Source organism: Lipophrys pholis (assembly GCF_963383615.2).
Source record: "Lipophrys pholis genome assembly, chromosome: 22".
Lineage (NCBI taxonomy): Eukaryota > Metazoa > Chordata > Actinopteri > Blenniiformes > Blenniidae > Lipophrys > Lipophrys pholis.
The window spans coordinates 6,943,135-6,956,677 of NC_137644.1; the positions used below are offsets into that span (position 1 = coordinate 6,943,135).

The window sequence follows — 13,543 nt, forward strand, 5'->3', positions numbered from 1 at the left end:
GGAGCTCAAGTTATGGGAAATTTAGACCACTTTTTATGTTTTTGTCACTTGATGAAATGGTAAATGGAGTCTTTACAGCTTGAGCGGTCTCAACGTGCTTTACATGATCCGTCACATTCACACACACTTACACACCAATGGTGAAGGCCTCCCTGCAAAGTGCTCACACACCATTGGGTCCACCTAGGAGTTTGGTGTTTGCTCAAGGACACTGAACCCCGAATTGCTCCCAATGGCCCGATTGAGCACCTTACATTGCGACTGCCTTCACTGGTGTGTGAGCGGGTGAATGTGACCATGTGTGAAGCACTTTGGGGTCTGCTGAAGCAGTGAACAAGCTCTCTATAAGTGAAATCCTTTTACCAACTGAGTCACAGCCACCACCAGTGTAATGGCCAGGGTGACTGCTATGGGTTATCCATTCTCCTGATTAGCGAGCTGTGTGTGTGTGTGTGTGTATGCTCGCCATTAAGTCCATTAACGTTTTGTTTTTGTGTTTTCGTTTCAGAAAAGTCTCGCCTTTACACAGAAGTGCTCTGAAAATTATGTAGTTAGCGTGCCAGGTTACGAGATGGTGCCGTTGGTTGTTTTTGTAATCAAACCACACACACATGCAGCAGAGAACAGTCCGCTATAAACAGGATCAATGGGAGAACACAGACATTCTAGTGGACAGACGACCAAGTTGCATTGTTATTACAATGACAGACAACTATTAAACTACCAAGTCCCAGGAGAATATGGACTGGGAGTCATGACACTCCAAACATAATGAAAGTTTAGCGTTTTCACTTGAAATCGTTGCCGCGTAAAATAAGTAAAGTAATGAAAGAATTCTCCACATTAACCTGTCCTATTCCCCGGGTGTGGAGGTGCGGCCACTTTACTGGAGGGAGGTCAAGGGTCTCCTGTTATGCTAAACCTGAGAGATCTATCCTTAGGATATATCAAACACAGTCAGGGACTCTACGTTTACACAGTGACAGCTGCTCAACTGAATAGTGCCGACAGATAAGAAGCGTAAGGGGATTTAGTCAGGTTGATGCTGGAAAACACTATCTTGTTTTAAAGCCACTGATGATACTTCTGTTTTAACATTTCAGAGAGAAATCAGTACAACCTACAGGACAGGATGCAAAATTAGCCAGTCGACGAGATTACAGTGAAGCAGAACTCATAAGCGGTTAAATCTTGCTCGGTATGAAAAGATGGCAGTCGCCCTGAAGGATATCTGAGCACGGTACTCATTATCATCATCTGGCAGCCGTTGTAAATCAGCCCATTGTCGCAGATACGTCGAGGCTCGCTGCAGTCATATTGTTTGCTTAAACGAGCCACAGCGGGGAAAGGTCATGTGCGGAGTGTCGCCGAGGCGGGCGTAACAAGATATAACGTCAAGGTTAATTGACCAACAGGGTCTTGTCGCATCGGATTAGCGCGGGCTGCAAGGGGAAGCAACCCAGATGCATTTCAACCCACTCACAGAGTGAGAAACCCTCGGATTTCAAGCACACCTATTACACTACTCCGTTTGCTTTCCTGTTGGGGTTTCTCAAAGTGTCGGACGATGAGCTTCACCACATCGTGCCTTCCAGCCCCTCGACTGTTTGTCACGCCTAGTACTTCCTAATCCTTTTAAGATTATGAGATATTGTTAACAGCTCGTAGTCTTCATAAATGAGATTAGTTGATCAGAGAAAGTTTGCCACAAGCTCCTTTCAGTTTTTTGGGGGCTTTGACTTTTAGCTAAAGTCTTTACTGGTAGAGTTTAATCTGTGAATCTTATGTGGGAAAGATTACACCCTGAAATTATTCTCCCGACGGTTGATCGTTGCACTGCAGAGCATTTAAGTCTATCACATATAGGACAGAGCTACACTGAATGAGGTCAAACCAGTAATGGAGAGATCCATCATACAAGAGGGGAGAAAGAGTGAATTTATACAAAATTAAGATAAACAAACCAATAGATGAATAAAAAAAGCTGGCCATATATCAGTCTACAAGCCCTGAGGGGGAAAGTCATTGGTTTTGAAATTGGACAAACCACAAACATCTCACTTTTTACTGATGATATTTTCCTCATCTTAACAAACATTGAGGATTTCCTTCCTTATCTATGAGACCTTCTGAGTCCTTATACCAATCTATCGGGATAGGAGCTTCTCTTGGTCTTAAAACGAAACTTTCCAGACCGGAGGCGAGAGACGTTTTCCCGATATGTAAAAGAAATCACGATAAAAAGAGAACAATTAATATGAAATGTTTCATGAAAAAGACAAGAAGTCCAGTATTCAACCAATGAATATGGTATATGTGTGATAATTAGGCTAAAGTGGGGATGCATAGACTAGTGAGGGCAAATTTGATCATGATCTATCATCACTTTTTGAAATCACATTGAAACCCTCCAGAGTTAATTAAAGACTTGTGATAATTTTTCCTGTTAATTGTTCATGAGGTGCTTCTGCTTGCTCATGTGGATTTGTTGAGTTTTCTCTGCAAAAAAGGGCCCTGAAATGACTTTGTTGTATTCAGCGTAATATAAAAAAGTTGTGTTGAATTGAATGATTGAAGCACTATTAACAGATGATACGAATTTCTATCAACTATCAAGTCAGGTTGTAATGAAATATGAGACCTCGCTACGTCAAATAAACAGTTATAAAGTCAATTGAAATAATTATATAATAAATATGATCTACAGATTGGAGTGCATATGACCAAAAAGTGCTAAATTCAAGTTGTAATGCAGATGAATTATACTCAAAAGTCAGAGTTGGTCCACCATCCATCATGTTTCTCTCAATGTCATGAATATATCATCACGTAATTCTGTAAAAAGTCCAATAACGAGCCTCCCGGTACGGTCATGTGTGCTGGAGCAGAATAAACACGGAGCAATGTGGCTCTGCACGACCAGGATGTGCTCATTTGTATGATCCAGTGACATTTTTTTTTGACGGACATTTGCATATTTCTGCACTTATGAGTTTTTAATGGCGTTACTCTCTGCGGCAGGGCGCCTCATGCCGTGCGTATGACTCACAGACCCTCTTTATTTGTCACATCATTCCAGGAGAACACCTGCGGTATGTTAAAAGAACTCAAAATGTCAGAGTGAAGCTTGACTTTTGGCTTCATGACTCATTTTCATTGTTTTTACTGCCGAAGAAAAACACGTCTAATAGGGGAAGACCTGTGGTGCATCATAAAACTTACTAAAGCATAAATGTTATTTCATTCTCCGCTGGCATAATAAGCTGCCGGTCTGTCATTCAGAAGTCTTTGATGGTATTAAAGTTTCCACCGCCGTCCACGGAAGAACAAATGTTTAGTGTCCTGAGAAGGAATATGAAAGCGAAGGATTATCTTTCACTCTTTGAGTATTTAATGTAAAAGTTAAGGAAATATTATTTTTCTGCTCGCCTTGTTAGAAAAACACTTTTCTGGCACTTCCTTTAGCTTAATTGGTAAAGTTACACAGACTTTACCAGACTAATCCACAAGCAGCAACACTGTCTTTATTTATAACATAATATTTCCCTTTGATTCTCATCATATCTCTCATATTCTGTGAAATCTTTAATTACTTACCTTGGTGCCCTTGACTTGGGGCCTGTCGGGTGTTGTGGGTGTCTGTACACACCACAACAGTGTTCGGTTTCTAAGGTGGAACTTTTGGAAAATGTACTCCCATTGTTAATGTTTATAGTGTGTTTCTCTCTGTGTATATATATGTGTGTGTGGTTTCTTTACAAAAACAAACAGCACCCACTAGTGGCCCGACAGGAACTACATCGTTTTTCCAAATATTGCCTTGTAAATACGAAACTTTTCACAATCACAAACCACAAAACTGACTTTATTCACTTCAAAGTCGTTGTGCAAACGGGGCTTTAGAGTCACTCCAGGAAAAGTTTTTGTGAAAAGAAGCCGTTATGAGATGGACTCCGTGCTTTATGTGTCACTGTGCGTATCTCCAACGTTCTGAAGGCGTCTCATTGTTTCTCCCCGCTCTGCCCTGCCGCCATGCCATTTTGATTACGGCGCTGAAAAGTGATTTCAGCCTTGAGGAACAGCAAACATGGATTTCATCATGCGCGACCCGCCCATTAGAAGAGCTCCATTTTCCCGCGGCGTCGCACAGCGGAACAAGAGATAGGTGCTCAGAGTTGAAGTGGCGTGTGCGTGCCGGCGATACTCCCTCCCGCTCTTTCTTTCACTCTCTCGCTCTGTTTCTCTCAGGAGAAAAGACACTCACACAATGTAGTTAATTAGGGAATGCTTTTATTGCTGTCTGGGACTCAGGTTCCTTTAATTAAGGAACACAGAAGTGCCTTTCACTGAAAGATGCGTGCTTGATGGCTCGGATAAGGGCCGGTCGCTGCATTGATTTCCACTGTAAACGCCTAAATGGCATTTCATCATACATTTCAAGCCTTGATGAAAGACCAGCACGACCGTAGTGACGTAAGCATTTGGGATTAAAAAAGAGAAATTTTACAGTACATTTATTCTGATTTCTGCAAATCAGAGTTTCCATTTGGGAAGAATGAAATCACCACGCTGAGGTTTGGTGAGAGGAGTTTCGCGGGGTTTAAAATACAGGCCTGTCACATCCCCGACACTTCCATTAAAACAGGATCTCCTTACCTCACCCTGTTTGCATGTGTCTATGTGACTCATTAAATCTTCACTATGAGACACTACAAACTATCGGTATCTTTGATGCCAGCTATCGATGTGATATTGGCACTTTTTCTAAAACGATAATCTGTGTTTGTAACTCAAAGCTTTTGTATTCAGAGAATGAGGTTAAAGATATTTTCTTTCAAATTATAGCTATTAAAAAGGCAAAACAATTCTTATTCTCAATATCATAGCTCCACAGTCAGATGAACACATGAGCTTTAGCATTCATAATTATGTAGTGATATCATCCAGCAGTATATCAGCGTTAAATCACAAAGTAACATAGAAGTTCATTCATTAGAAATGGTAGCTACAATGTAGTTATCGATATTTTAGCAGGAGAATCAATCCAACAACAAACATGTGCTATTGGAAGCAAGTATCGGTATTTTGGTATCGATGTGCAGATCAGTGAAGTCAAGATTTAGGCTCCATTTACACAACGTTGATGATTAAACAAGCTGATAAAACATTTAAATTTTAAAAAAGTCAGTGTATATTTAAAACATTACAGATTTGTTCTTGTGAAATTCAATACATTATTGATATAAACCGATTTTTTTTTTACGCATTTCATTAATAATTTACATTTAATTTATCTAGAGACTTTTAATATTTAACGTTGAAACAATGAAAAGGAATTTTAAACTCATCATTTTAATAGACAAAGACATCAGATTTATTTCTGTCTCGCAGGAATTTGATCCCCTCAGATGTTTCTAAAAGGAAATGCTTCTGGTTTTGGAGGCCTATCCAGTGTCCCCTCCATCACCACAGCGCTCCGAGGCCAGGCCGAGCTGTAGATCCTAAAGTTATTTTAGAGCATCACTCACTGCTTTTCCTTGGAAGAGAGTGCTTATTGATTTTGTCAACAGTGAATCGATTTTTCTCCTCTCGCTTTCTTTTTTTTTTTTTTTTTTCCTTCTCTTTCGTTGGACCTCTGCAAAAGACCCACAGTGAGCAAAAACAACCCAGTCTGATCATCTCTAATGTACTTTTCTGTTTTGATGAGTCAGATAAAGTCTTCAAACCCGGTTTGTGGTTTCTATCACTTTGTTGGATATGTGGATATTAATGGGTCAATCCTTGGCGGTAACGGGTTTGTCGAATGATGCCCCGAAAACAATCTCGCCCCTCTTTTATTCCTCTCCATTAAAACAATGGTTCTGCCGCCAGGTGTTCGGTGTCTAACGTGTGAGAAACCAAGGCACAACAATTATGAGTGCTGATGGGAGAAGGCTGCCGTGAGGTCTCTCATTATTTTTAGCCCATCTGGACTTCTTTGTGGCGTTTCCTCGGTACTTAAAACAGAACACTTCTGTGTTCCGTGGCGGTGTTTGTGCGGCGCCGGATGACTGCGGTTGAGACGGGGAGTCACCGCACTTGCAGCTGGCTGTCACTTTGTTGTCGAGCTGAGTGTCGTGACAGCGTGCAGGTGACTGCCGCTTGTCCAATTTCTTCAGTCGGAGAGGTGCAGCAGGGAAGAAAGCAACATATGGCACAGGCAAAACAGAGACCAGTCGTACGCAGCCGACTTCCTGATCTTATATGCATTTAAATTAGAACTGAGCACGGTATTTGTGAAATCAAAACTACGGACGGTTTTCTTGAAATGGGGTTGCACCGATATCGGTATCAGGTCCGATACTGCGAACTCATACTCACCGATTTTTAAATGCACTAAACTAAAGTCTATTGAGCCGAGTCGCTATTCTTAAGACTTTCAATATGTATAGAGACCATCATTGTCTCCTGGGTCAACTAGTTGTACTTTCCCACCACCACTTTAGTAGTCTCCTGAGTACATGCAGATACAGCTCTGACACCTCATGTGATCAGTCTTTTCATGGACTGATCACATGAACAGGATCAGGACAGACAGGACCAATGCGATCAGATAGGAGTGTTTTAAAGGATGGAATTGTAATTGGATTGAGGGGCAATCAGATTTAAGAGCAAAGTAACTCCAGCTAGTGATTCTAGTCAGAGCCTGGAGGATAGATTGGTAGGAACTGAGGCAAAAATGATTCAGTTGTGTTACTAGAAGACCTGGTATTTCATTTCTGAGGGTTTATCACCCCCAAATTTAACTTTTAATGGAAAGGAATCTTGGAATTGCCATCTATAATTCTGTGCTATTTCTTTAATGTACAGAAGCTGAGAAGAATTGAATGATATGAGCTGTAACCTCTTTATCTTTTTCCGCCTCATTGGATTGTCGTGGTCGCACCTCCTTCGGTGCCTCTGAAGCAAAGCCTGCACAATTATCACATCTCAGTCCCAGCAACTTCTGCTCTGGCGGTGATTTCTGCGAAGGTGTCAGCCGTCTCCGAATCTTTTGTTTAAATGGCAAGTGGAAAATGCCAACATCTGTTACTTCCACTAAATTGGCCGGAGCCGTTCAATCGGGTCTGGTCCTGCGATCGTTAAGAGTCTGCCACTTCTTGATGGACCCAGGTGCCGATCTGGTGTTCCGACTCTGCTCTCGCACTCGTTTCCCTGCTTTTATCTCACCTGCCAGTCGGTGTAATCACTACTTTCAGGAACTTTGGTCCAAATGCTGCCGGCTGAAATGTTGTTTACTTCTCTGCTCGGCTTTTTTCTTCCCGGCAGACGTCTGACACAATCTCTTTCCCGTTTGTTCTTCCCGCAGTGCCATCATGGGCCATCGTCTCGATTGCCTTCGTGGCCATCATCCTGGTGTTAGCCTGCTGCTTCTGCATCTGCAAAAAGTGGATATTCAAGAAGAAAAACAAAAAGAAGGGCAAAGACAAGGGCAAAAATGCCATCAACATGAAGGACGTCATGGATGGAACCAAAACCGAGGTAAACACTATTGGTGTTGATAGTTTCTCACTCTGCATGTTAAGTTAAGAACACAAATGTTTCTTTATGCTGCTTTCTGTTTGAAGGATTATATTTTAGAAGTTAGCATTCATTGACACAGAAAATTGACTTAAATATGTGCAATAATGTTTAGTTCTATTGTTTTTTTTCTGACTATTTGTTTCCTAATTTGATCATTTGATTGATGGCTTTGAGAGTAACTCTTTCACCGACAGTCCGAAAACAGTCTCACTGCACAAATGTCTCCAATGCAGTGGCTGCTACTATACTGTATGTATTTTCTGTGTATTGTGTATTTACTGCTTCCAAATTGATACATACAGTATTATTAAGTATGAGATTCCACCGTTGACTTAAAAGAGACGCTCACTGTAGTTAGACAAGAGTTAATAGAAGTCATTTAGATGACTTCAGATGTATGAGAGTGTTTGGCGCTCTCTCTTTCTCCTGCTTATCGTTCCTGTGAGTGTCGCTTTTTATCATATGAGGACCCGCTGACTTGTTGAAGAGTGTGAGTAAGGTTTGCTGTGCAATAAAGTGGTATCCACCCAGAGAAATGACGGGATCGCCAAATGAGAAAGAAACTGAAAGGAATTAGAAACAATCTCACCTTTCTGCAGCATCTAAACGGTGTGGGATGCATCTGAGGAGGAAATTATATTTCCATGGTTTGTCATGGATTCACACACGAAATTGGTGTTTAGCTTAATGCTACGCCGCTGCTATCAGAGGTGGATCGGACTGTTTTCAACCCTTATTTGAATTATTGATCATCAAGTACCTGCAGAATTGTGAATAATTTTCTAGTACAGGCATTCTAATTGCGCCGAATGCAAGTAATCCGTCACCTCAGTTAGATTTTTCATTAATCTATATCACCCTTACTTCCTCTACTCAACCCAATTTTTTACTTTTAAGTCGCCATCGATCAAAGCTATTGGTCGCTCTTTGAGATCGGTGAATCCGCCACTTCAGAGGCACGCGGTCATTTCTCCTGGTGTGCCCAGACTCTGGTGTGTTAACTCCTGTGTGTGGTTGTTTTAATTTGTGTTTCTTCCTTCTATGTCCTCCTTATCTGTGTTGTGTCTGATGACTGTTCGGGATGGTCACTGGCGGTAGGTTCCCAATTGCTGTTGGATCTTCTTAAGCCTGCTGCTCTGACGTTTTTTTTTTATAGCCTCTTGACAACAACTACTACTCCCATAGAACCAAATATATGTAACTATGCACACAGTACATGTATATCTGCTGTATATATGTGTGTACGACCTGCATATGCACATATATATGTATGGAAAAAAAAAACACAGGGTGCGCATTGATGAGGTTGAACCACGCTGATTTTTGTGCCATGCTTAAAGTCTCGTGCCTTTTGAATCTTGCATTTGCATTTCAAACGAGTGGTGGCGAGCAAATGTAGAATGATTGAGAGGCTCTGCAAGGAAATGTTCTTTTGAAGCTGAAGATTAAAAGCAAGCTTTTGACGTTATAGTTAACGTTTTTTAACTCAAGCAAAACAGATCGCACAAATTTCTGGAGCACAGTTTGGACTAACCTCATTGAATTATGGCAAACGCAGTTTTTTTGGGAAGGAAGTTTAACTTCCTCAATCATTTTACCCGCTCAACTTTACTTCTTTTTGGTGTTTTCAAAACCTAAAAACCACTTCCAATTGAATTTTTCTTGCAAAAGGTGGAGACGAAATGGCTCAGCAGGCATTTTCTTTTTACCAAGACTTCATCAGTGTTGTTCAGCCTTTTGCTTTCACATGAGCAACTTAACAAACCTGATAGGAGCAGGCCCCCCCCGATGTACATTACAACCCCTTTTGCCAACACCTCCCCACCCACCGCTGGCATGACGCTTCTAGCTACCATCGGCGTAGAGGGGGTGACATCAAAGCTTAAAGGTTATGTTGACGATGTGACTGTGTGTCTGAGGGCGTGTAACACAGACTCGGGAATGGGGAATCACACGAGAGCACCGTTTTGTACGACAGAGAATGCTCTGCATGCTTAACCAAAGAGACATCTTGGAAGGCAACTTGTTGACGCTGAATGAATGACCTTGAGAACTAGTCCTTGCCTCTTCAATCGCATGTTGTTCTGATGACAGACTCCCTCACTCCCCACCCCTACTCCCACCAGTGCCACCACCTGCTACCTTCACCTCAGTGCCAGGCTAGCGAAAGGGCAACTTCACTTCTCACTCTCTGCCACCTCAGACACTTCCCAGTTGATATGTGTTTTTTGCCAGAGACTTGATCTGCCTGAAATAACATCAAGGGAATTGTCTTACTGTGATCTTTTCCAGAAGCATCTCTCTGTCTCTCTCTCGCTCTCTCTTACTATCCTCTGTCTTTGTCTCTCTCTCTCTGCCTTCCTCCCCCCTTTTCTCCCTCTAATGCCTGCCCATTGCTCTCATTTCTGGCGCCATCATTTGATCTTTCCTCCCTTTAGACAGATACACCCAGAGATTGATAGAGAACCACTGTCTGGGGACCAGGCCCGGGGCTTTAGTGCATCACAGAGCATGTCCTGGTGTTAACTGCTATGGTGTTTTAGTGCTTGCTTCCCCCGTTTCCCTCCTTTCTTACACCGTAAAACAAGTAGGAGCCTTTACAGGAGTAGGTCCACTGGCAGGACCTGGGCGGGGAACGGCTGGCTGGGTGCTAGCGCCGGCGACAAACAGGCGACACTGACTCTTGGTGGGTGTCTCCTTCAGGCCTTGAAGGATGAGGAGGATGCGGAGACAGGGCTGACTGAAACGGAGAAAGAGGCCGAGCCCAAGGAGGACCAGAAACTGGGCAAATTACAATACTCCCTGGATTACAATTTCACAGAGAATACGGTAAGGATCAGTTCTCCAGATCTCTCTCAGTGTGTGTCGTTGTTGCTAAAGATCCTCCGTCGTAAGTATGTTCACACCCAAACCTCTGCGGTCCAGCTTCTCATCGCTCCAGAGATTAAACAGGACCCGAGCATTGGTTTTGCACAACATTCTCCATTTTTTGTTGCAGCTACAAACACGCATTGGTTTATTGAAGCCTGAGAGCAATCTCATAGGGATGTATCATGGTGGTTGCGTTTGTGTATTCTCTGCTGAGCTTCGTAACGGATACAGTAAACTGTTGGGATTTAGTTTGTCTCTGCACTTGTTTCTTTCTTTCTCCTCCATTGAATACAGTCGCTGCAGATACCCATCTGCTTTATTTTTTTTATTTATTTTTCCCGGCGACGGCGTTTGAAAAAGCAGAAATGAGGATGCACATCAGCCTCCCAGTGCCAGATGTTGTGTGACAGATAATAGACGCAGTGCATGAGCACACTGTCCCTCACCGAGCTCACTAACTCCCCATTATAAACAGAAGTGACATCCTAGATTAAACAGTAACACTCACTGCTCCCGTACATCCTGGCAGAGGTAGACACAAGCTGCGATTTATGATAAAAACAGAAGGTGTGGCTTTTCCCACGATGTGGAGGACTGGGATTGTTGCTTTTAAAGAGCAATAAATAGTTTGTCTCTTTGTTTATAAGGGTTTTCATAGAAAGTCAACTTCCTTTACCAATGTGGCCGTTTTATATGCAGGATGGGGTTCCGAAAACAATGTAGTTAGCATGCCAGGCCCCTAGTTGGCGCCGTTGTTTATTTTTAACACACACATTCGCGCAGAAAACAATATGCTATAAACATTAATACTGGGAGAACACAGACATTCTCGTGGACAGGTGACCAAATTGGATTGTTACTACTGTGACCGTCAACTATAAAACTACCAAGTCCCAGGAGGATGTGGACTGAGACTGGTCATGATATTCTGGAGGTATTCCCCAGGTACTTGTGTGCAGAAGAAGTATTTACCACGGCCCTGGTGCACATGCGCAGTGGCTACATTTCTGCCGTGTACAGAGAGTCAAAGTTACATTTTACCCCGTTTCAACAAAGGCGTTTTCAAAAAGTTATGTTTTCAGTGGCTCCGAGCGCTACTGCTGTGACGCTACAAAGGTTTTCAAGTGAAAACACAAAACTTTTGTTTTCATCACGTTTTCAAGTGAAAACATTGTTGTTTAAACCGGGCCTTAGAAAATGTGTGTGCAAATGTGATGATATGATACAGACGATACAAAATACACCATAATAATAATAAGCATCGAGTGCAAAGACTTAGTACCTGTCATCAAATGTGGATCTTTTTTGAAAAGCAAGTAAATCTATGATTTTGATTGCCGTGAGTGTGAGTTTGGAGTTAATTGATTACATTAATTGATGTGATTGGTCCGGCCTGCTGGTGAAATAGCTTTGATCGTTATGAGAGAGGGATCTATTTAAACCCTCCAGTGCTAGAAATAATCAAGCAGAATATAGGATATTTCAACCAGAACCCACCGCCAGCAGGTCTCACTCTCAAAAATATTTTTTTTTGTTCGTTACCTTCTGAAATATTCATTACTTCTTGAAATCCAGATCAATAACGTTGCTAATACAATCATAAGGTGCAGTTTCCATTAGTGTTCAGTCAACCAGGCCTTCGTGTCGTTTTGAAAAGCAGTCATTTCATGAAAAAAGGATATTATATGGACAGTGTTACATTTCACAGAGTTGATCTGTCATGCAGTGGGAGGCGGTGACGGCTTTCTGTGAACTCCATGATCACAAAGGTAATAAGCTCCACCGCGGAGTCCAAAGTGAAATGAATGGATGACAGCTTTCACATTCAGTGGTCTCGGAGAACTGCGGCTCGCCTGCTGAAGTCAAAGAAGCTCACAACCTAAAAACTTTCAGCTCAGCCTCAGAGGCTCCAGACTGTAGAAATGTACCTTTTTTTGTTCAATACCTAAGCTTTCCAATCAATGGCGGCGCCGCACAGCAGCTCAAGTATTGACCATTTTCTTCATTACTGGAAAAATAAATGGCTGCACTCAAAGAAAAGAAGAGTTTGGTGTAGTTCGCAGTTTTAGGCCACTTTGAAGCTTAAGATGGCCACATTCACTGACTTTTTCAAGCAATACAGTTCTGTTGATCAATTAATCTGAACTTCAGCTAGAACGATCCATCCAAAGTCCCTCTCATTCACTTTCAGAGCAAAACCCAAATCCCTGTCGATGAGCTGCTCGATCTGTTCAGTGCCACAGGTACACCTCCTGTCACACACACAGCTGAGAGTGCTTCAAATAGCAGCGACAGCTTGCACTTTTACTGCGTCTCTCCTTCAGAGCTTTTGTGGTGTTGCACTCATGTGAGAAGTAGCACGAGTTGCCGTGCGAAGATTGAAAAAGAAAGTGAAGGTGCAGAAATTTAAAACACTTTTTTCATAAACTCACTTGGATGGCTTGTTGTTATCAAACACCATTTTTTTTTTTTCCATGTTGAAAAGTAGTTTAGCTTTTTGATCTCCCTTCTTCCTGGAAAAAAAACAACAAAAAAACACTTAATTGTACTTGGTCAGTTGTCAGTAGTTGATATTTTTGCCCATCGCAGGTGAAACGTGACCTGTCATCTTGTTTTAAACGGTATCAACTGCCAGTCTGGAAATAAACTTCTGAACAACTTTCCTTCTTCTTCTTTAGTCTGTTGATCAGAGTTATAACCTCAAATTGCCTGTGCAAGTGAAAACGGAGCATTTTTTGTTGCGTTCTGGCGGTTAGTTTACATAACAAAGGTGGTGGGAGCCACTGAAAATGTAACAACAAATGTAAAACACTCAGGCTCTGTCACCTTGTAGAATATTGTTTTCAGTGTTTTTGTCATTGCCGTGTAAATGGACATGGTTTTCAGAACAATGCCATGTAAATGCCAAACTTTTCTAAAATGAAAATACTAAAACATTTTATATAAATGGGGACGAATACGAGCTGGTTGCACATCATGAATCACTTCATTTTGTCGTGTTTATGAGCTCTGAACTGCCTCTACATTCATAAAAAGGTACTTCCCACTCTAATCCCTCCTATAAATTTGACAAAAAGTCCATTTCAAAGCTGATTTATATGAAATGATG

The 13,543-nt window shown here is 41.9% G+C and overlaps 1 protein-coding gene across 1 annotated transcript in view; it reads left to right on the top strand.

Moving 5' to 3' along the window:
• The window catches only part of syt1a (synaptotagmin Ia), a gene marked incomplete at its 3' end in the record, with an annotated part of 197,113 nt that overhangs the window by 154,427 nt on the left and 29,143 nt on the right, over positions 1-13,543 (top strand). The window contains exons 5-6 of the mRNA XM_080491799.1: positions 7,349-7,521; positions 10,267-10,392. Coding sequence (XP_080347925.1) covers positions 7,349-7,521; positions 10,267-10,392 — 299 coding nt within the window. The remainder of the gene's footprint in view (positions 1-7,348; positions 7,522-10,266; positions 10,393-13,543) is intronic.